The 24565-nt window shown below is 40.2% G+C and overlaps 2 protein-coding genes across 2 annotated transcripts; both read right to left on the bottom strand.

Annotated features, from left to right (window-relative positions):
* Positions 1–2353: 2353 nt before the first annotated feature.
* LOC135627443 (uncharacterized) lies at positions 2354–3545 on the bottom strand. The gene is made up of 2 exons (XM_065133547.1): positions 2634–3545; positions 2354–2558 (listed from the first exon to the last, which is right to left on the bottom strand). The coding sequence occupies exons 1-2, from the start codon at positions 2961–2963 to the stop codon at positions 2511–2513; spliced, it is 378 nt and encodes a 125-aa protein (XP_064989619.1). The 5' UTR covers positions 2964–3545; the 3' UTR covers positions 2354–2510.
* A 40-nt stretch (positions 3546–3585) lies between these two features.
* LOC135627442 (mitogen-activated protein kinase kinase kinase 17-like) lies at positions 3586–5217 on the bottom strand. Its single transcript, XM_065133546.1, has one exon. It carries the CDS (start codon positions 5050–5052, stop codon positions 3601–3603), a length of 1452 nt encoding a protein of 483 aa, XP_064989618.1. The 5' UTR covers positions 5053–5217; the 3' UTR covers positions 3586–3600.
* Between the last annotated feature and the right edge of the window lie 19348 nt (positions 5218–24565).

The following is a 24565-nucleotide window of genomic DNA, read 5'->3' as shown; positions in this document are numbered from 1 at the left end:
GAAATATGATGATCGTACGAAAAAGCAGATTTACTTCTAAACGCTGATTTGGAAAGTGAAAGGCTTGAAACCCGATCGTATATACGCAAAAAGCAGTAAGCTTCAGAGGAGGTTTGCAGTAAAGATAATATGCTCAAAGTAAATGCAAACCGAGATTTAGAGTGGTTCGGTCAATCTTGACCTACTCCACTTTTGGCTTCCTCCACTGACGAGGTCACCGACGTCAACTAGAGGCCTTCCTTCAATAGGCGAAGGCCAACCACCCTTTTATAGTTTCACTCCTTTTGACGGGCTTAGGAGACAACCCTTACAGAAATTTTCTCTCATCTCTTTACAACTTAGAACTTGGAAGAACAGAGGGAGAAGAACTTTTGGCCTTTACAATAATTTTGAGCTCTAAGAATCACATAAAAGAATCAAGATTTCGGTGTTAAGTTGCTGCCTTTCAGTGCTGAATGGGTGGGGTATTTATAGGCCCCAACCCAGTTCAAATTTGGAGCTCAAAACTGTCAATTCCCGGAATTCCGGGATCAGGCGGTTGCACCTCCTGACTGGAGCGGTTGCACCGCTTGGCAGAGCTCGAAGACTGAGCCTCTAGGCGGTGCTACCTCTTGTCAGGGGCGGTTGCACCTCCTGACAGAGCTCGAAGACTGAGCTCAGGCAGTTGCACCTCCTGACTTAGGCGGTTGCACCGCCTGGCAGAGCTCGAAGACTGAGCTCAGGCGGTGCCACCTCCTGTCAGGGGAGGTTGCACCGCCCAGTCTCGCTCGGAGACTGAGCCCCAGGCGGTGCCACCGCCTGGCTGGGGCGGTTGCACCTCCCAGTCTCGCTCGAAGACTGAGCCCAGGCGGTGCAACCTCCTACCTTGGGCGGTTCAACCGCTTGGCAGAAATCAGGGTCCGAATGGGTTGATCCATTCGGCCCGATTTGGGTTTTTCAATGGCCCAATTGCCCTAAGATTAAGTTAATGGGATCACCTCCCATTTCCAACTTAATCAATGTGCTAACTACGATTTTTCCTAAGACATTTACTGCAGCTTGCTCCGGTGCGTCAATCGCTTCTTCCGGTGAGCTTCCGGCGAACTTCCGTCGATCATCCGATGAACCCTCGGTGATGCTCCTGCGGACTTCTGGCAAACTCCTGGACTTGCGACGATTCACTTGGCGAGTTTCGACGAGCTTCTTTGGCAAGCTTATGGACTTCTCGGATTTGTTCCTGCAGAACTTCTGATGACTGTCCGAACTTCCGTCGAACTCTCGAACTCCTAACATGATCAATGTCTTGACTCCGGCGTAACTCCTGCTGCATGTCTCACTTTCATCGTAGTTAATCCTGCACACTTATCTCAACATATAGATTATATAACAAATGACAATTGACTTCATCATCAAAGTCCGAGATTCAACAATTTATGAGCATAATATTATAAAAGTTATATGACTTAATCAAATGGAAGCATAATATAAATAATTACTCTACTAATTTTAATGTATTTGGTTGTTTTAGTGAATTTTAAATCCAAATTGATTATTTTAGATTTTTTTTACATCTTAAGTTCAAAGACCTTTGGGGTAATTGAATAAATATGAAAAGAGATACGCTCGCAAGTAAAAAATCTATTGTCAGGCTTTTATGAATAAAATTGCTCTATTCATATATGCCTCAAATATATAAATTATTCTTTGCATGAACTGGTTATAATTTTTATAAAAAATCTTTATTTTATGAATATTTGAACAAGTATTTCTTTCTCTTTGTTAGATGATTAAAACGTTAAAATTATATAAATTTTCTTACAATATAAACCAATATATATATATATATATATATAATATAATATTTTCTTCAGTAAATTAGCTCTGATGATATAAGAGAAGTTCGAGCTTCTATAATGGATATACTAAATATTAATAACAGTAAGACTACTCTTTTGACTTGAAAGATAAGAATTTAAGTTTGGGAAATAGTCTCTTTAAATATGAAGATAAAATTATATATGAATACTAATATCGACGATTACTTCGCAAGGTGGATATGCTTTTTTTATTACTATGTGTTAACACTAAGATTCACTGATTTTGATTTTTCTAAATACATATTGTTTCTTAATCATCAGCATATCTCTCTGTGAAAGAACTGTGACTCGAAGTCTTCTCTATGGAACTAACTATTGACTTCCATGCATAATTAAGTTCAACTCCTCACATCAACATTGGGCTATGAGCATTTGCTCATCCATTGACTCTAAGGGAAAGATCGCAGTTAGATCACAGCCAACCAAATGGAGTCCTTCCATTCCTCATAGCTCTGATCTGACTTGGACACAACCAAAGCCTCCAAAAGTATTTTGAGTAGATCACCTTCAATCACCTCTTGGTTTAAGTTAATTCAACCTGTTGAAAGCTCAAACAATGAGGAAAAAGAATTGGGATAGGAAGATGAAAGGGAGAGACATCAGTTCCTCCTGCAAGCAAAGGGCTTATATATATCAAGCCTACAGCTCGAGAATTCAAACTAGCAAGTCTCTGAGCGTAGTCACTGCCGGCGTTGGCTTCACCTGCATGCATGCAGTGGAAGCAAACATCAACGAGATGTAAAGAGTTGGAAGATTAAGCTTGCGTTTGCTGATCACCTTGAGAAGACTGTCATGGCTGGAGCTGCTGCGGACGGGACGGCCGAGCTCGTCGTAGAGAACGAGGCCGCTGAACTTGGGCAGCTCGCATCTCTCTCCCATCAGTATCCTCCTCTGCCAAAGGGGCAACGCCATGCTGCTGTCCCCTTCTCTGTCCTTCTCGAGAGCGTCCCAAGCGGACACAGCCGTCTCCGCGAGTTGCTTCGTGGCGCTGCTACCGGCGGACTCCACCGACTGGTTTCTCTTCTTTCTCGCGGTCGCGCATAGGCCGACGAAGGCTGCAACGGCGAAGAGGAAAAACAGCAGCGCTTGGGTTGGCAATGGCGGCATCTGGTGTACTTTGGGGTCGGTGAGGGTGTCCACGGAGCTGCTTCGACTCGGTGAGGGTGTCAGGATGCAAATCCTTTGGCAGAGGACAGAGGCAGTAGGCGTTCGTCGTTGCGCGGAGTTCCCGTGATATCTGCGGCGCGCTTAAGAGGAAGCCGTCGACACACGAGTCCACCGTTTTTGGTTAGTGGACGGTCGTAAGGTAGAACGTTTCCTCATCTGAATTGCATCACCACAGTTTAGTCCCATAAATTAGCCTATAATCATTCAAGAAATTTTGATTTTTCTTTAAATTTAGTTTAATTTTGATCTATATTTCTCAACACATTGTCAAGGAGAAGCTTGACATCGCCCTGCCAAAGTTTCCCGGGTGATTGAATCCTAGCCGACATGTTGACATCACCCTGCCAAAATTTCTAATCTGAACCGTACGATATTATAAATCATTTTCCCAATTCGGATCCGTCATTCGTCGAATCGCTGTAACATTTATTTCCATCTGAAGTCAGTAGTTACGTCCCGACTCAAGTCGCCACTGATCGCGGAGATGGTTGACAAGGGAAGCAACCAGATTTGCCCAAATCTAACTCTTCCTCGTTGCTTTATTCTCCGTGCGCGCAGCGGTTGGGACGGCTGCCCTTTAATCATTTAGGATTCCTCTCATCTCTCTCCGTGCATGACAGATAAGACAGCAACAACGACAAAAGGGGAAAGACGAAAGCCGATAGCCAATAAGATGGAAGCAAACGAGCCAATAGCAAATCTTAGATTGGATTCGCTGTTCATGGTTATCTGAAACATTGCCGCTCTCGGAAAACCTCGCCACTCTCTGACGGCTGACGAATGCAAGACTCGTATTACAAGAATTACTAGTATTACCGTTACCATCGATTGAGCAGTGTGAACTGTGAGGAGAATCCGTCGTTGAATCGGCTCGTCCTGTGCTGTTCCAGCTCATCAATTCGATCGGGTCGCCGTCGCGCCTGACCGTCGACCAATTCTCCTCCCATGTCCAATTTGGACCGCAGCTGCAAACCAACGGTTGGATCCTCGCCGACGGATCATCGAGGTGTTCGACCGTTTCCTCGTCTTGCTCCGGCAATGACTCCCAGGAGGCCTGATCGAGAGTGCTCTTCGGGGAGACCCAACTGCGATCGGCGTCTGGTTTTGACCTCGGGCAGTGCTTCGACGAGGAAGCCACGAATTCGTGGTGGAGGAGTTGCTCCGCCGTCCACCGCTCCCGGGGATCCCTCCTCAAGCACTTGTTCAGGAAGTCCTTCCCCTCACCGGAGAGCCAGCTCGGGAAGCGCGGCGTCTCCTGCGAGAATGCGATTCGGTGGATGGCAACGACCGGATCGGAGACGTCCGGCCAAGGCGGGCGCCCGGTGGCCATCTCGATGATCGTGCAGCCCAGTGCCCACAGGTCGGCCGCCGGCCCCTGCTCTTCCCCTCGGGCGACTTCCGGCGCCATGAACATCGGCGTGCCCCTTAATCGCTGGCAATCTCCTTCGACCTCCTCCTCGTCGCCACGAATCCGGCTTGCGCAGCCCAAGTCGGCGATCTTCGCGCGTCCGTCGGACCCAATCAAGACGTTCCGGCCTTTGACGTCGCAGTGGACGACGCCCCTCGAGTGAAGATAAGCCAGCCCTCTCAGGACGTCACAGGCGTGCGTTCGAATCGCGACCTCGTCGAGCCGTCCACCACGCCTCGCGATCTCATCGGACAGCGACCCCCCGGGGGCGTACTCCATGAAAAGATCGTAGTAGAGACCGCCGGAGGGCGTCGGCAAGCTGAGGTCAAACCCGAAGCAAGAGATCACGTAGGGAGAATCCAGCGAGCACAGGATCCTCTGCTCCCTCTGCAGGATGGCAGAGCGAGACAGTTCCGCGGACTTGACCGCGAAGACCTCACCGGAGGTAAGAGCGGTGGCGAGGGAGACGGTGGCAGAAGAGCCGCGACCGATGACCTGGCCTCGGTGCCACCCACCAATCCCCATTCCGGAGCGCGATAGAGAAAAGGTGGGGTGAAAGAGAAAGGTTTGCAGAGGCCGAGATAAAGAGCCCGCTCTCGGTGGCTTGTTTCGGGAAAGCATTGGTGGGAGTGGATATATTTATATATATGCCTGAGGAGTGGGATGGGATTTAGGACTTTGGCTGTTCGAAAGAGTCACTCTGGCCCTTGGCGTGAGATCTCCAGATGTCGAAAGCAGAGAGGAAGACCTGTCCTCCTCCTCCACCCTCTGTCTCTCTCAAGAGCCTCGAGGCCTTTGGCTGGCTTGGCCGAGCAATGAAGTATACCACCACTCTACCTCCTCTCTCAAGCAATATTATTAATTAAAAGGCTAACGCGTGCCGGATGAGGTCAGCCGTCCGTCGCCTGCTTTAAAGATGCTGAACGTGGACGGAGAATATTTACTGTCGTTGCATGGTGAGCAATTTTGCCAGCGTGACGAACAGAACTCAGGCCCCAGCCATGGCGATGACGTCACAGATGAGTTCCATGGCCGTCGGCTGATAGTCCTTCCGAAGTGGCTGGAGGGAGAGCTACGTGGTCGGCCGCGGTCCAGGGAATCGAGCATGGACCAGCATAAGAACACCATGGACAACAACCAGGACGACGCCTCACCTACTGAATTAAGCAAGAGCGGATCGGACGGGGGGGTGGGGATCGTGGACGCCGTCATACCAAATGCGCACGGTTGGGTTTGGTGGCGCCACTCCCATATGGGATTGTGGACGCCGTCATACCAAATGTGCACGACTGGGTTTGGTGGCGCCACTCCCACACGAGCACATCACGCATGGTTGTAGTTGAGCTAACGATCGAAACAGTACTATACACGCTGTCGACGCTTGGATTTGACGCATCTTTCTGTCTTCGCCATCCATCAACCGAGGCAATCGAACAAGCTCACAAAGATGTGTCCTTTTGGCTTTGATATTTGGGGGGCGGACGCCAAAAGGTGGTCACTGTACATCTGGATTGGGTAAGCTACAATGATGGGCGAGGTGGGTGGGCAGTGGATTTCCTTGCAGAAAGAGAGAGAGAGAGAGAGAGAGAGAGAGAGAGAGAGAGAGAGAGAGAGAGCGGTGGAATTCCTGGAAAACGTTGATGGTTGAGCTGCCACCTCCATTATAATTTTGATGAATGGGATAAGATGCATGGCGTTGAATGGATGTTTTCAGAGAGTTGTATTGTCAAAGAAGAAAGGCACCTGCTTTGCTTAGATGAGAATGATTCAGAAGAAGATATAATATAGAACATTCCATTGGGAAGAAGACTTCAGAGGAAGAAGAAGGAGGAGGGGCTAATTAGAATAGGGATTTAAAGGGAGAAAAGAACAGGCCATGGCTTGGAAGCCAATCATGCATCTCCGCCTCCCCCTTTTCCCTGCCGTCACAAGTCACAAGGAAAAGAGATGCCAACGCACGCCTTCCACCGCACGCCCACCTCGGCCGTGCGTCGGTGGCGTAGCGTAGGACGTAGCTTTCGTTTAGTTAGGCGTTGGACCACACGGGGAGGAGGAAGACGAGGAAGGGTCCATCTCCTTCGTGGTGACGGCGTCGGTACCATTCGAACGCACGAGGCACGTTCCCCCCAGCATGTGGTCTCGGGGAAGGCAGGCCACCATCGCAGTCGAAGCCGGGCTGGCGCCGTAAGAGCAGAAATCCCTCGGGCCATCCATGGCTTGCCCCCTGCAGGAATCGATCGATTCATGTGCTGATCCAGCCTAGCTGTTGAACCAGATGGGGGTGATTTGGATGAGTCAAGGCGAGAGCACCTGCAACAATAAAAAGACCAATAAAGATTGATGATTTCACATAATTGATTCATATATTATCTCCTCACCCAAACTTACTATGAAAATACTCGGGTACATTCTTTTGTTGCGATGAAAGGTATTGGGTGCATCTTTTGTCTAGCTAATTACATATGCCCCGTGTAGTTAGATCTTTTTATTCATCTAATCTTTATAGTTAAAAAAATTATATTAAAAATTTTATAATTATAAAAATAAAATATTTAGGTTTATTTATCTTAGTTTCATCTATAGAAATATAAAAATAATGAGTAAAAAAATAATTTTAACGTTTCAGTTGACAATGATGGTGCACGGTGTTGATGATGGTGAATGAGAGTGCCACTAGGGGTTGTGGATGGTTGTTGCATATGAGCTATATCTATGTTGACGTCGACGTAGTTGTCAAGCAGCATTGCTCTATATCTATGTCGACATCAATACATATGCTGAGCGATCTTTCCATCGCTCAGCAATTACGTCGATAACTAACAACCCTCACTTCTTGTCGCCGCTCTTCTCATCCACAACAACTACTTATGAGACTATAGAGATTTCAATATAAATTTTTTAAGTTTAGAGATCGGGATGTTAAGAATATCTAACTACATAGGATAATTCTATTGAATCTCTTACTTCCTCGATAACAAACTTATGACAATCTTGTTAGTTATATTATTTAATATTTTATCACTTTATATTACTTATTATATGAATATATTGTGAGTCCATGGATTTGTGCAATGAGAATCAGATCGTAACGAGATCATGATAATGAGACCAATTCATCTTTAAACACAAACCCTAAATAATTCCGGTCATAGGTTACTCAAGAGGGACATCGAGATAATCGGACAGACTGGTATACTATATACTTATACATATGATGGAGGTAGCTGATCTCATAGCTAGCCGTGTGAGGACACTAGGGATATAGTGTAGGTGCTCATTGGAGAATGAGTTCACTGATTGATCCACTCATGGAATGTTGGATGGTTGGTGATGCCTTATTATCAAATAGTAATTCCGTCGTCCTAGTGGTGTATCTGGTCTTTGTACTTGAGATACTAAGGATGTCCTATATGAGTATTCCACTCTTTAATACCGGACTTAGATGATTGGAAGGTCTAGATCTAGGGCAACCAGTCATTGGGAGTGGTAGTCAACTTTACAAGGATTATTGAGTATTGATAGAGGATTATTTGCTCTCTGTATCATAAGAGAAATATATCATATGTTCTTGCTCAAACAAATCCCGAGCTAGAGTCATTCGAATTAAGAGAGAAATAGTTCTTTGGGAGAATCCGATTAAAATGAGATTCGAGTAGAAACTATATTGGCCTGACAACACCATAGTATATGGTCTCTAGGGTATTAGATAGATGAGGGACTATATATATATATATATATAGTAATTGATGACAAATAGGTCCAAAGGATTGGATTCCCCTATATCGTTTGAGGATTGCGGCATAGTGACCTAGTACATCCACAGTCAATAACTTACGACCAGCTCAGTATTGGGCCTAGAGGGTCACACACATATGGTAGGTATTGCGATGAATAGATATTTGGATATGAGATATCCGCTGGAGCCTATATCTTATTGAATATCCAATAAGCTCCTGAATTATTAGATCCTATGAATGAGATTCAATAAGAGCTAATAAGAGATTATTAGGTAAAGGCTTACTAATATAAGAGGCTTGGGTAGTTGGATGGAGATCCAATACCCAATATAGTAGGATCCATTATGGTAAGTTTATACGAGACCTCTATAAATAGGAGGAAACCAAAGGGCTATGGGCTAGGGCTATTGACACGGGAGTGTCTAATTGACTATAATCTGATCATATGAACCTTGATTATGATATGATATTTTTTTTAGCCAACAATGATGCCTCATAATCTTCAACTCAACCCACTCAAATATGATAGCTCATCAGCATATTCCCTACACAAAATTAAAGCTATTTCAAGGTGCTTTTCTTCTGACAAAGGAATGCATTAAAAGAGTTGGTTAGCAGCTGTAAACATTTCTTCATGACCAAGGAATGCATTAAAGGAGTTGGTTAGCAGTTGTAAATACTTAATTTCGAAATTCCCTATGCATGAAGGGATGTTTCATGCACTATTATTTATTTTGGTGTTTAGGACTTAGAAAGAACTTTAGAAACTGATAATATCTTGGCAGAAGCTCTCTTGGAGAACTTCCTTAAACTCTGTATCTCTTGGATGCATCCTTGAGTGATGAGTCTTTTGATTTCTGTTCTATATCCTCGTTTATAATCCTTGGGGTGGTAAATTTCTGTATCCCTTTGTGATTTTAACTTGGTGAATTATTTTTTGAGCTTCTTTAAGTTTTATTGTGAGTTCGTGCCTTTTCTATTCAAAACACTCATTTCAGCAAATACAACTGCACTGCGACTTTTCTTCAAGAGTTCGTTCTTTGTCTACTGTGACATTTTCTATCTGAGAAACTATTGCATTGGTTTTCTTTCGAAATCCATTCTGCATTTTACCTTCCCCGGTATCAGTTTGGTATCAGAGCTAAAGGCTAGAGATCATGACAAGGCGGAATAGAAAAGATATAGTTGGTGAAAGTAGTGACCATGAAGATGATGCTGAGTCGTTGAGGCTGCAGCTACGAAGATTGCTGCATAGTCTACAAGAAAAGAATGAAATAATTGAAGAACTTCAAAGTAGACAAAATCAGCATAAAAATGATGTTCATGAATATACTTCTGATAAAGATACACCTCCTCTCCCAAGGGAGTCGAGAAGATGTCGGACAAGAAATAGAATCCAAGACGAGTGACAGAATAAATATAACCCAAGATTGGAGATTCCAGAGTTTGAAGGTAAAATAAATATTGATGGCTTTATCGATTGGCTTAATACAGTAGAAAGAATTTTCGATTTTCATGAACCACCAAAACAAAAGGTCAAACTTGTGGCACTCAAACTCAAACGGAATGCATCTTTTTAGTAGGAAAATCTGAAAAAATAAAGAGAACATGAGAGGAAGAGTAAAATTGTGACATGGGAAAAAATGAAAAGGGAGCTGAAGAGAAAATATTTACCTCACAATTATAGGCAAGAGATATTTCTCAAAATCCATGATTTCAAGCAAAAAGATCTTAGTGTGGAGGAATACACTGTAGAATTCGATAATCTGATGTTAAAAGGAGAGTTTGTGGAACCGGAAGAGCAAACCATTGCAAGATACTTAGGAGGTCTGAAATATGAGATTGCTAAAGTGGTTCAAGTGCAGCCATATTAGTCTTTAAATGATGTGAGCAAGCTGACATTCAAAGTTGAAAAGCAACAGAAGTTTGAAAAGAGTTATCGATATGGTTCAAAAGAAGGATATAAAAAAGGAGGAGGTTCAAAGCCTATTGTCCAAAGTAAGGTGATTTCGAAGGTGCAAGAAAAGGGTGAAGAATCTGCTGGCAGTAAAAAAACACCTAACTCTTCTACCCCAAGTGGCCGAAAATATTTCAAATGTCATGGTTTTGGGCATATTGCTTCAGATTGTCCAAATAGGAGGATTGTAACTTTAGTTGAAGATCATAGTGATGGAGGAGAAGATAAAGCTGACAACGAACCAAAATACGATGATGATGAGGAAGAGATTACTTATGCTGATCATGGTTTGTCTATTGTATTGTAACGTAGCTTACAAGTGTCCTATATAGCCGAGGATGAAAGTTGGGTGAGAAAAAATATGTTTCACACTAAATATACTTCTCTTGGCAAGGTGTGCTTGGTGATCATCGACAGCGGTAGCTTTGAGAATATGGTATCTTTGGAGATGGTGCAGAAGCTAAAGTTGGACACATTCCCTCATCCACATCCATACCAATTATGTTGGCTGCAAAAAAGAAATGATATTAAGGTAACCAAAAGATATTTAATTTTATTTTCTATTGACAAATATTATAAAGACGAAATATGGTGTGATATTGGTCCTATGGACACGTGTTATTTACGGTTGGGAAGACCTTGGCATTATGATAGGAGGGTGTTGTATGACGGCTACAAACATACTTATTCTTTTAAGATGAATGAAAAGAAGATTATCTTAGCTCCATTATAACATTCCAAAATCAGCGTACTAAAAAGGGAAGTTAGCGCTTTTATGTCCTATGGTGAGTGCAAAGGAGAATCGAAAAATGGTGGTCATGTTATGGCTCTAGTGGTAGTAGACGAGAATGAACAACATAAGGAGACACCGGTAATCATGAAATCAATCATAGAGGAATTTCAAGATGTTATACCGGAAGAGATTCCACATGACCTTCCACCTTGGAGAGATATCCAGCATCACATTGATCTCATTCCGGGGGCTATTCTACCTAATAAAGTAGCATACAAAATGAGTACCAAGGAGCATGAAGAAGTTCAAAGGCAAGTTGATAAATTGGTGAAAAAGGGGTTAACTCGGAAGAGCATGAGTCCTTGTACAGTTCCAGCTTTGTTGGTGCTTAAGAAGGATGGTTCTTGGAGAATGTGCGTGGACAGCCGTACTATCAACAAAATCACAATGGATTATCATTTTCCCATTCCAAGATTAGATGATTTACTTGATCAATTATGTTGTGCTTTTATTTTCTCTAAAATTGATTTGAGGAGTGGCTATCACTAAATAAGAATGAGGCTTGGAGATGAGTAGAAAATATCATTTAAAACTAGAGAAGGCTTATATGAATGGTTGGTTATGCCATTTGGGCTATCTAATGCTCTTAGCAATTTTTGAGATTTATGAATCACATACTTAAGTCATGTATTAGAATATTTATTGTAGTTTACTTTGATGATATATTGGTGTACAGTAAGAGCGAAGAAGAGCATATGAATCATCTAAAAGAGATCTTTCTTATTTTGAGGCAGCAAAAGCTTTATGCTAATCTAAATGTATGATTTCTTTACTTCTAGTATTGTGTTTTTGAGGTATGTTATCTTAAAAGATGGAATCGCGATGGATCAAAGTAAGGTAGAAGCTATTTTCAATTGACGAACACTTGCTTCATTATATGATGTGAGGAGTTTCCATGGCTTAACTTCTTTTTACAGAATATTCATCAAGAGTTTCAGCTCTAGCTCCAATCATTGAATGCTTGAAATGTGATAAATTCAAATGGACTAATAAGGCTAATGATGCTTTTGAGCTTTAAAAAAAAAAGGTGACTGAAGCTCCTATCTTAGTTCTACCAAATTTTGACAATGTGTTTGAGATTGAATTAGATGCATCTAATGTGGGAATTGGTGCTGTTTTGAGTCAAGACGGAAAGCCGATTGTATTTTTTAGTGAGAAGCTGAATGATACAAGAAGAAAATATTCTACCTATGATAAGGAGTTCTATGCTATATATCGAGCTTTATCTTATTGGAGTCAGTACCTTCTTACCAAGCCATTTGTGTTATATTCAGATCATGAAGTATTAAAGTTCATAAATCACCAACATAAGCTAAACAAGAGACATGTAACTTGGGTGGAGTTTTTGTAATCTTATAACTTTACAATTAAGCACAAATCTGGTGTTTAAAATGTGGTTGCTGACGCATTGAGCAAAAAGTACTTTTTATTATCGATAATGGAAGTCAAAGTTGTTGGATTTGAGACGTTTAAAGATCTCTATGAGAATGATGTGGATTTTGGCTCAATATGATAGAATTACAAATCAGGTTCCTTTCAACAATTTTCTATCCTTGATGGTTTTCTTTTTTGAACTAATACTTTATGTGTTCCATCTTATTCTTTGAGACAAGTAATTCTAGTTGAAGCTCATGGTGATGTTTTGGGTGGACATTTCGGTAGAGATAAGACTTTAGCTCTTATTCAATCAAACTTCTATTGGCCTAAGATGTTTAGAGATATGGAAAGACATGTAAAGCAATGCCGAGTGTGTCATTTGGCAAAAATAAGAAGCCAAAATTCTGGATTGTACACTCCATTGCCTGTGCCAAATGCTCCATGGGAGGAAGTGAGTCTTGATTTCGTTTTGGGACTGCCAAGAACTCAAAGGAACAAGGATTCTATCATAGTTGTTGTTGACAGATTTTTAAAAATGTCTCACTTTGTTCCTTGCAATAAATCAAATGATGCATCTTATATTATTGATTTATATTTTAAGAAGATTTTTAAATTGCATGGTATTCCAAGAACCATGGTGTCTGATTGAGATTCAAAATTTGTTAATCATTTTTGGAGAACTCTTTGGAGGAAGTTAGATACTTCTTTGAATTTTAGCAGCTCGCATCATCCACAAATCGATGGGCAAACTGAGGTAACGAACAGAAGCTTGGGAAATTTGTTTAGAAGCTATCTTGGTAAGAATATTAAGCAATGAGATCTCATTCTTTCATAAATTGAGTTTGCCTACAATCGTTCTATCCATCATAGTATTGGTAAGAGTCATTTTGAGGTTATTTATGGTGCTAATCTTACTAGTCCTTTGGACTTAATCCCTCATTCTATAACAAAGCAATTTAGTGGAAATGTTGATGAAAGACCTAAGCAAATAAAGAAGCTGCATGAGGGTATGAAAGCAACCATTGAGAAGCAAAATGAGAGGTACATGCATGCTGCCAACAAACACATAAAATATGTGGAGTTTAATGCAGGTGATTTAGTCTGGATTCATATAAGGAAGGAGAGATTTCCATCGGACAAATTTGAAAAATTAAAACCAAAGGTTGATGGTCAATTCAAAGCACTTAAGAGAATTGACAAAAATGCTTATGAGATTGAGCTACCTGAAGATTACGGAGTATCCCCAACATTTAATGTGACTGATTTAAGTCCTTTTTATAATCATATTGATGAATCAAACAAGGACTTGAGGACAAGTCTTTTTCAACCAAGGGAGATTGACACGGGAGTGTCTAATTTACTATAATTTGATTATATGTACCTTGATTATGATATGATATTTTTTTTAGCCAATAATGATACCTCATAATCTTCAACTCAGCTCACTCAAATAAGACAGCTCATCAGCATATTCCCTACACAAAGTTAAAGCTGTTTCAAGGTGCTTTTCTTTATAACAAAGGAGTTGGTCAGCAGTTGTAAACATTTCTTCATGACTAAGGAATGCATTAAAGGAGTTGGTTAGCAACCGTAAACACTTAATTTCGAAATTCCCTATGCATGAAGGGTTGTTTCATATACTAGTATTTATTTTGATATTTAGGACTTAAAAAGAACTTTAGAAACCGATAATATCTTGGTAGAAGCTCTCTTGGAGAACTCCCTTAAACTCTGTATCTCTTGGATGCGTCCTTGAGTGGTGAGTCTTTTGATTTCTGTTCTGTATCCTCGTTTATAATCCTTGGGGTGGTAAATTTCTTTATCCCTTTGTGATTTTAACTTGGTGGTGAACTATTTTTTGATCTTCTTTATGTTTTATCGTGAGTTCGTGCCTTTTCTATTCAAAACATTCATTCCAGCAAATACAACTGCACTGTGACTTTTCTTCAAGAGTTCGTTCTTTGTCTATTGTGACATTTTCTATTTGAGAAACTATTGCATTAGTTTTCTTTCGAAATCCATTCTGCATTTTACCCTCCCCGGTATCAATAAATAGGAGGAAACCAAAGGACTATGGGCTAGGTTCTTTTTAGTTGCCACCTTTTATTCTCCTCTCTCCCTCTCCTCCTCAACCTACAGACCCTATTTGGGACATGTAGACAGCAAGAAGGGGCAAACCCTTCTTGATTGTGTAGTGCACGCAGTGAGGAGGATTGTGTAGCGATTTGAGGAGCATCATTGCAGCCCTTATCATGTGGATCACAACTAGAGAGGAGGATAGTTAACCTTCTTCATCCTTTTCTATAGAACTATAGGTTTTCATGGATATACAATCTCCCTATGTAACACATATTTCTTATACGCGTAGTTTTTGGTTTCACGGGTTTTTACGCACCAACTTTTGCATGATAATAAAATGTTCTTTTCTGTAGAAAATTATAGCATTTTTATTTTTTGTTTTTTTGCTACACATGTGATATCACCCTAAATTTTTCAACAGTAGTATCAGAGCCAGGTTGCTTGTGCAAAAGATTGGATTTTAAATTACGTGTGTTGTATTAAATCACATAGAATTATTTTACACGATTGCTACAATTTTTTTGTCATAGTTTTCAAATCTATGTTGCACCCTTTCTTACTGTTAAGAGGTGTTTTAGAGAGGTCATTTAATGTCAAAATTATTGGGGCAGAAAAGGGAGAAATGACAGTAATTGTTGCTGCCTTACAATCTGGTCGAAGGTTGCTTGTAGCCTTGGCCGAGAGCACATTGCTACTCTCGGCCTGGCCAAAAGTAGGGAGGCCGAGAGCTATAAGGGGGCTCTCTACTTGGGAGTTGGCAATACCTGTAGCCAGATTTCCTGGCTGTAGGGGGCACCATTGGCAGGTAGGGTTTTCTAGCCGCCCAAGTGTCCCTAGTGGTCAGGAGTGGGGCAAGCAGACGACCAATTTTCCTGGCCACACAAGGCTACCCTACAACCAAGGTTTCCTGGTTGTAAGGGACTCCTTGGTGGCTAGGGTTTCCTAGCCACACAAGACAGTCCTATGGCCTAGGATTCATGGCCACAAGAGAGTCTTTAGTGATTGAGATTTCTTAGCCACTTAAGGAACTACCTGCCATATGAGGACACCCTTTGGTAGGGTTCCCAAAATACTATAGAATAATTAATTAATAATAATAATAATAATAATAATAATAATAATAATAATAATAATAATAATAATATCTAGTAGTCCTACATGATGATGTATACAAATGAGGTGTGATGTGGATGGATGATCATGGGCCGTGTGATATGTGTACATGTGATGTGATGTGATTATTATTATTATTATTGAGGCCTACGAGCCACCAATTAATTTCTCATTTATTGTTGGGTTTGCATACCTGTGATTAAGTTGTAATTACGTGAGAAAGTGCAAGGGAAGCGTAGAAGCAATAACGGGACCCACGAGGACGAGATGGACGATCACGACGTATGGAGATGCGATGAGATGTCGATGGAATCAATAAGGACGAGATATATGATCACATGACATGGAGATGCGTCGTTGCACACATAGACCTTAATACGAGTGATTGGGCCCACTAGCTCAGGCCTGATCATATTAGGTTATGGTTCATGATCATCTGGTATGATTGGTCATAATATGTGATTGCCTATACACCTACTATATATATATGTATATATTTGCATGCGATGTAGATATATATTAAATATGTATGTGTGTGACACATCATATTAGGATATCAAATTAAAATCCTCTCTCTCGATAATATTAAGTCGATAAACGTAAGGTAATTAGATTAGCCCACATGGCCTACCATCGTTATATTAAGTCGAGTCCCTTAAGGCTCACCTATATCATGATTCAAGATCTTACCTATGACATAAAGATGTCATTGGTGACCTGAGGATATGGTATACTTGGTCGAGTCCCTTGAGTGCATATTATTAAATCAGACTCATCTTGTAACGATAATGATGACTTAACCGAATATCATGGTTAGTCGAGTCCCTCGAGACCATGATGGTTCGGAGGTCGAATATGACGACAATCATAAGGAGTTGTGATCGACAAAAGTTGCCTATATTTTGGGCTTAGTGTGATTAGTCAAGTCACTTGAGGTTACGTTGAGACGCCGATTGGATCCCGATCCCTACTGAAGATCCATCGGAGATCTCCAATTCACACATCGGAGGGAGTTGTGTATTTCATGAAAAAATAGTGGGAGTAGTTTAAGATAGAAGACCATATCTTAGTTGTTTACTTTTTTACAAAGTTTGCATGTTATTCATTTTTGCTATATGTTTATTTTCAAAAAAATATCGCTTTCAAATCCCTTACATGACATACTTGATGTCAACCGCTTCACTAGTCTAAATTACATCGATTGGCTTCGCAACCTGAGAATTGTTTTTATGGTAGAGAAAATTGTATACGTCCTTGATACAATGATGCTTATACCAGAGGAAGTGGCAAGCGAGGATGATATTGCTCGCTATGTAAAGTATATAGATGATTCTACTCTTGCTTAATGTTACATGTTAGGCTTCATGACTCCCAAGTTATAGAGACAACATGAAAATATGGATGCCAAATCCATTCTACTATATGTCTACAAGCTGTTTGAGGAATATAGAAGGACTCAGTGATATGATATATCCAAGAGTCTCTTCCGCGCTAGGATGACTAAGGGGATATCGGTTTAGAACCATGTCCTAAAGATGATTGAGTGTATATAGAAACTCACAGGTTTAGGAATGGTCATAGAGGATAACCTGTGTGTGGATCTTATACTTCAATCCCTACCAGATTTCTTTTATCAGTTCATAATTAATTTTAATATGAACAAGCTTAAGGTGACTCTCCCTAAGTTCCTTAATATGTTGAGAGAGGCAAAGAGTGCTATCAAGAAAGAGAAGCTAGTTCTCTATACTAGTGAGACCATAAAGAAAATAAAAGCAAAAAAGTCCCTTAAGAAGGACAAAGGCAAGGGCAGATCGGGTAAAGTAAAGGTTGCTAAGAAGGACCCAGTAAGGGACAAAGACTAATGCTTCCACTATGGAAAAGATGAGCACCGAAAGAGGAACTACAAAGGGTACCTTGCAGGGAAGGCAAAATAGAAGCTTGAAGAAGCTTCAGGTACATTTATGATCAGTCTCCATTTGTTAGACTCTTATGATAACACATAAGTATTGGATACCGAGAGTGCTTATTACATCTGTAATTTGTTGCAGGTTCTGATTAGACCTAGGAGATTGGTGAGAGGTGAGATGGACCTCAAAATTGGCAACGAAGCACAAGTTGCTATAATAGTTGTTGACGAGGTCACCCTACATCTGCTTGGTGGAGCCATTATTGCATTGGATGCATGCTATTTTGTTCCTCCTATTATTAAAAATATTATTTCCATTTGGTGTTTGATAATTAGTAGATATAAATTAGTTTTTGAGAACAATGATTATTTAATATTATTAAATGATAAGATCATCACGAGAGGAACGTTGCACAATGGTTTATTTATACTAGATACTGCTCTACATATCATGAATGTAAGTATGTCCAAAAGAAAATGAGATGAGGTGAACAGTGCATACTTATGGCATTGTAGGCTAGGTCATATCCGTGAGGAAAGGATTCAAAAGTTAATAAAGGATGGATACTTAGATCCATTTGACTATGGGTTATATGCAACTTATGAGCTTTGCCTTCGTGAACAATTGATCAACTCTCTATTTAGTAGAACTAGAGAGAGAGCCACTGAGTTGCTAGAACTCATACATAGTGATGTATATGGTTCCATGTCAACTCATACCATAGGTGGTTACTCCTACTTCATTACATTTACTTATGATTTCTCAAGGTATGGACAGGTGTACTTGATTAAGTATAAGTTTGAGACATTCGAGAAATTTAAAGAGTATAAGAATGAAGTTGAGAACCCCACTATAAAGGGTATCAAGACTCTTTGATCAGATCGAGGAGGTAAGTACTTGAGTACAGAGTTTGCTCAATTCCTCAAGGACCATAAGATTCTATCCCAATGGATATTTCCTTATATACCTCAACTCAATGGTGTATTTGAAAGGAGGAATCATATATGTTAGGATCAAGAGCACTAAGAGGGGGTGGGGGGGGGTTGGGGGTGGGGGTCGAGTGAATTAGTGCAGCGGAAAACTTTCGACGATTTAAAACGACGTTCGTACGATAAAAATAATTTCGGTAAGAAAGCCGATTCGGAAATCACTTTAACTTGTGATCAAGCAAGATGCAATTAAAGCAAAGATATAAAGGTAGTTTGCAGTTATGATGAAAATTAGAATATAAGCGCAAACTGAAATATGATGTTCGTATGATAAAACTGATTTTCGTCTTAACGTCGATTCAGAAAATACTTAACTATGAAACACGTTCATAAATGAGTAGAAGGCAGTAAGATACTGAGGAGGTTTACAGTAAAGATAAGATGCTAAAAGTAAATGCAAACCGAGATTTAGAGTAGTTCGGTCAATCTTGACCTACACCCACTTTTGGCTTCCCCCACCGACGAGGTCACCGACGTCTACTAGAGGTCTTCCTTCAATAGATGAAGGCCAACCACCATTTTACAGTTTCACTCCTTTTGACGGGCTTAGGAGACAACCCTTACAGAATTTCTCTCCTCTCTTGAAAGCTCAAAACTTGGAAGAAAAGAGGGAGGAGAACTTCTAGCCTTTATAACACTTTTGAGCTCTTAAAAATCACAGAGTAAATTGGATTTTCGATGCCTTTGGTTGCCCTTTCATGCAGGAAAGGGTGGGATTTATATAGGCCCCAAACTAGTTTGAATTTGGAGCTCAAAAGTATCTTTTCCCGGATTTCTAGGGTTCTGGCGGTACTACCTCCTGACTGGGGCGGTACCACCGCCTGACAGAGCTCGGAGACTGAGCTCTGGCGGTGCCATCGCCTGACAGGGGCGGTACCACCGCTTGATAGAGCTCGGAGACCGAGCTCTGGCGGTGCCACCGCCTGACAGGGGCGGTTGCACCGCCCAGTCTCGCTCGGAGATTGAGCCCAAGCGATGCCACCGCCTGACCTGGGCGGTTGCACAGCCCAGCTTTCTTGGGAGACCATCTCCTGGGCGGTCCCACCGCCTAGCAGGAATTCTGGTCCGAATGGGTTGATTTATTCGGCCTAATTTGGGTCTATCAAGGGCCCAATTGCCCCCAGATTAAGTTAATGGATCACCTCCCATTCCTAACTTAATCTACATGCTAACTACGATATTTCTTAAGACATTTACTGCAACTTACTCCGGTGCATCAATCGCTTCTTCCGGCGAACTTCCGGTGAACATTCGACAAACCTTCGGTAATGCTCCGACGGACTTCCGGCAAACTCTTGGACTTGCGACAATCTACTTGGCGAGTTACGACGAGCTTCTTTGGCAAGCTCATGGACTTCTCGGATTTGTTCTCGCAGAACCTTCGACGATCATCTGGACTTCCGTCGAACTCTCGAACCCCCAACGTAATCATGGTCTTGACTCCGGTGCAACTCCTACTGCATGTCTTTCTTCCATCGTAGTTAATCCTGCACATGTAAAATAAAATGTCGATCGAGACAATTAATCCTAAGCAATTAACCAAGTTGTCCGGCATGTCATTGGTCCCTCGATGCTTTGTCCGATTATTCGGCGCATCGTCCTCTCTTGCGGCCTATTGCCCAATCGGCAAGTTGACTCCACAACTCCGATATCCTTGGCACAATTGTTGAATCTGAGCTTAGATGCAAACTGTGCTTAGATGCAAACTGCGCTTAGATGCAATCTGCATTTAGACGCAAACTGCATTTAGACGCAAACTGCATTTAGACGCAAACTGCGCTTAGACGCAAACTGCATTTAGACGCAAACTGCGTAAACTGCGCTTAGACGCAAACTGTGTTTAGACATAAACTGCACTTAATCATAAGTAATCTTAGAATCGGCTTTTGCATCGAAACAGTTCTTATCGAACAAACGCAGCTTTCGTTTTTAATCGCTGAAAGATTTCCGCTGCACTAATTCACCCCCCCCCCTCTTAGTGCTCTCGATCCTAACAATTGGTATCAGAGCGGGGTATTTCTCATTTCGGATTTACACCCGAGAGAAATGGCTCTTCAAGAGGGCTTTTCGATCTTTCGTCCACCGTTCTTTAACGGATTGGACTACACTTATTGGAAAACTCGAATGAGAGTTTTCTTGATTTCTCTAAATATGGATTTATGGAATATCGTTGAAAACGGTTTTCAACTTCCCTCTAAACCGATGAACGAATGGTCGGATTTAGAGAAGAAGTATTTTTCTTTAAACGCAAAGGCTATGAATGCCTTATTTTGCGCCTTGGACAAAAATGAGTTCAATCGGGTTTCTTTGTGCGAAACGACTTTCGATATTTGGCGCACTCTTGAAATCACGCACGAGGGAACTAGTAGAGTCAAAGACTCGAAAGTTAATATTTTACTGCATGATTTCGAGTTTTTTCATATGAAACCAAGCGAAACCGTTGTTGACATGTACACCCGTTTTACGGATGTCGTCAATGGTTTAAAATCACTTGGTAAAAGCTTTTCGGATTTTGAACTCGTTAACAAAGTTTTGCGCTCACTTTCTAAAACTTGGGATTCAAAAGTAACTGCTATTCAAGAATCAAAAAACTTGAACCAATTTCCACTTGAAGAACTAATTGGTTCATTGATCACATATGAAATGACGTGCAATGCACGTGAAGAACTTGAGAACCACCTTCCAAAGAACAGGAAGGATTTGGGACATAGAACATTTGAAGACCACTCGAGCATAAGCTCAAGTGATGGTGAACTTAAACTACAAATAAAACAAAAATTAAAAAGTAAAAAGAACGGAACTACTTTCCTTGAACGCAAGAAGAAGAACAAAAATTGGGATGAATCGAGCTCCTCCGAAGACGAGGAGAAAATCAACAAAGGCGAGGTGGCAAACTACGCCTTTACGCCTTTCGACGCTGAGGTAATCAAAATGCCTTTAATTTACTTTGAAATTACATGATGCTTAAAGCATTTTTCTTTTTTATTTAATTTTCTTAAAAATTACATGTTTAATAATTTTATACTGAAAATACAAACAATTAGGAATCATGCTTATCATTCTAGTAATTTTGAAAATAATCATGAAAATTACATGTTTATGATAAACAAAATGATTGTGATTAAAAATACCTTATGAAACCATGCTATATGTGGTTGAGAAGTAATAATGTGTATCATGTTAATTTCCATTGTTATTTCTCGATTTTGAGTATATGAAATCATGCTTAATTTGAAGTTATGATTAATGAGTATATATTTTTTATGTATGATGATTCTTGATTATCGATTTTCATGATAATAACAGTGGCTTTAAAAAATTGATGCATGTTTTCATAAATGAAAAGGCATGCTAACATGAAATCGATCACTTAAAATGAAACACTTAAAAAGGGGAAAAATATATTATCAATGAAATCATGAATCTATTTATGTTATAAATTTTGTGACCCATAAAAATGATTTTGATGATTTAAATTTGAAATGAGTTTTATCAAAATCATGATCTTGATTTATCAAATTGAATGCATTAAAAATGAATGATGATTTTTCTCTTGAATGATTGTGACTTGTATTCCTTGTATTAATGATATGATTTTTATGCAATTCTTTGTATTCATGAAATATTTATCTCATCACCCAATTATTTCTTTTTCAATATTCCTCAAGTGATGATATGAATGCATGAGATATTCATGAATTTATTTTGATGTATGCAAATGAGAAGTTTCGATCATGCATGGTAGGATGCAATGTGACAAATTAATACCATGATGATTTGAAATATTTATGATTTGGAATGATGCATATGCTTTTTATTATGATAATGTATGATGTGTATCATGAATGTTTAAAAGAAAAATTAAAATTTATAATGCTTTGGTGATTATGCATGTTCTAAAATGTTATAAAATTCACTAGCTTGCATGATGTAGAACTTAGCTATATTGAACATCACCAAGGAATGCTATCTTGCCTATCTCAAGAAGCAAAAAGTTAACTTGCACATCTAGCAAAACTTATATTTCAAGAAGCAAGAGTTGCTTTCTTGAACATCTCAAAATTGCTAGCTTGCGGGCCTTAAAATGTAGAAATTTTTTGCTAGCTTGTATATGGTAAACTTGCTATCATACTACCATGATGATGAGCATGCCTTATCTTCATGATTATATTTGAAAAACTATGGCAAAAATATGTCCGAATGATTAAACGTGTTAAAATTATTTTTCGGACTTTTTTGATCGAATGATCAAATCACTTGATTGCCATAATGATTTTACACAATTACTTGCCATGATTACATGTTGGAAATTATGTGCTTGAATACAAAAATTTCCATGATAATAAGCATGTTTTACCTTCATGATTGTAATTGAATATCTCTAGTAAAACCCTGTCCGAATGTATGAAAGTGTCAAATTTCATTTTCGGATTTTCTTGATCCTAACAATTAGATTTTCTTGATACATTATCCTCTTCCGAACTTAACAAGCATATGTCATATCAAGTTTAATTCACATCATTGATTTTTGACATATGGAATCATCTAGCAAATGCACTTATCATGTGAAAAATATTTTTCGAGAAACATATTTGATGATTCCCTCTTATAAAAGGAAGATATACAAGGATTTGACTCACTTACATACCTTAATCCTTACAAAAAATGAAGTGTGCTTTAACATCTTATCGATTTGAACTTCACATATGGCTTTCCTCCTTCATGTAAAAAGATAACAAATAAAAAGGAAGAAGCAATAAAAGCTATCTCTATGTCATGTTTTCCTCGAGATGTTTGCATAATTGGTATCCTATCACTCACTGTTGGAAAATGACATGAACCAACTTATGGCATCGCACTTATATTTAAAATTTGCTTATATCGTTCTCTTTGTCGTTGATAACAAAGGGGGAGAAATATATAAATTGATACTATGAGTGCCATATTTGAAGAATATGAATAGATGTTATGAATGCCATATTATGATGAGATATCAAAAGCAGCATTTATATGAATAGGTGCTATGAATGTCATATCATGTTAAGATATCAAGAACTTGAATCGCAATTTTACATGTTGATATCTTACCATTTGATAATAGCAAACTTGCATGATGATAACAATAGATATTATGTTTTTCATGCAATGAGTTGAACCAATATCACAAACACTTGATTGTGGTACTTCTCCTTTTTGTTGATGACAAAAGGGGAGAAGTATGTTGATGACATGACATGTTATGCATATGTTTATGATGACATGTTGCTTGGATTTTTAAATCCAAGAGTTTCTATCAATATGGCATATTGATAGGGGGAGTTTGTTTAAACTCTGGGAGTTAAGGTTAACTCCGTTTATGATGACATGTTGCTTAGATTTTTGAATCTAATAGTTTCTATCAATATGGTATATTGATAGGGGGAGTTTGTTTAAACTTCGGGAGTTAAGGTTAACTCCGTCATCAAGTGGTTGTCATCATCAAAAAGGGGGAGATTGTTGAATCTCGTATTTTGATGATGAAACTACTTGATATATGTTTATGATTTAATTTGCGTTTTGAGTGACGCAGGATGCCTCGATCAGGATGAGATAATTAAAGCAGGAAAATCATGTTGTGCCGGAGGAACATGTCAGAAGATTAGACGTCGGGCCGGTGGATCGGTCGACGTATCGACAGAAGGCTTCGGGCCGTGGACTCGGGCATCGGGCCAAGAAGAGCGGGTATTGTGCCAAGGATATCGGAGTTGCAGAGTCAATTGGCCGATTGGGCAATAGGCTACAGGATAGGACGATGCGCCGAAGAATCGGACGAAGCGTCGAGGGACCAATGACATGCTGGACAACTTGGTTAATTGCTTAGGATTAATTGTCTCGATCGAAGTTTTTGTTTTAAGTGTGCAGGATTAACTACGATGAAAGTAAGACATGCAGTAGGAGTTGCGCCGGAGTCATGACAATGATCACGTTGGGAGTTCGAGAGCTCGACGGAAGTTCGGACAATCGTCGGAGGTTCTGCGGGAACAAATCCGAGAAGTCTAGAAGCTTGCCAAAGGAGCTCGTCGGAACTTGCCAAGTGGATCGTCGCAGTCCAGGAGTTTGCCGGAAGTCCGCAGGAGCATCACCGAGGGTTCATCGGATGATCGACGGAAGTTCGCCGGAAACTCGCCGGAAGAAGCGAGTGA

Source organism: Musa acuminata, chromosome BXJ2-11 (genome assembly GCF_036884655.1).
Source record: "Musa acuminata AAA Group cultivar baxijiao chromosome BXJ2-11, Cavendish_Baxijiao_AAA, whole genome shotgun sequence".
NCBI lineage: Eukaryota > Viridiplantae > Streptophyta > Magnoliopsida > Zingiberales > Musaceae > Musa > Musa acuminata.
This window is presented reverse-complemented; position numbering and strand designations above follow the sequence as displayed.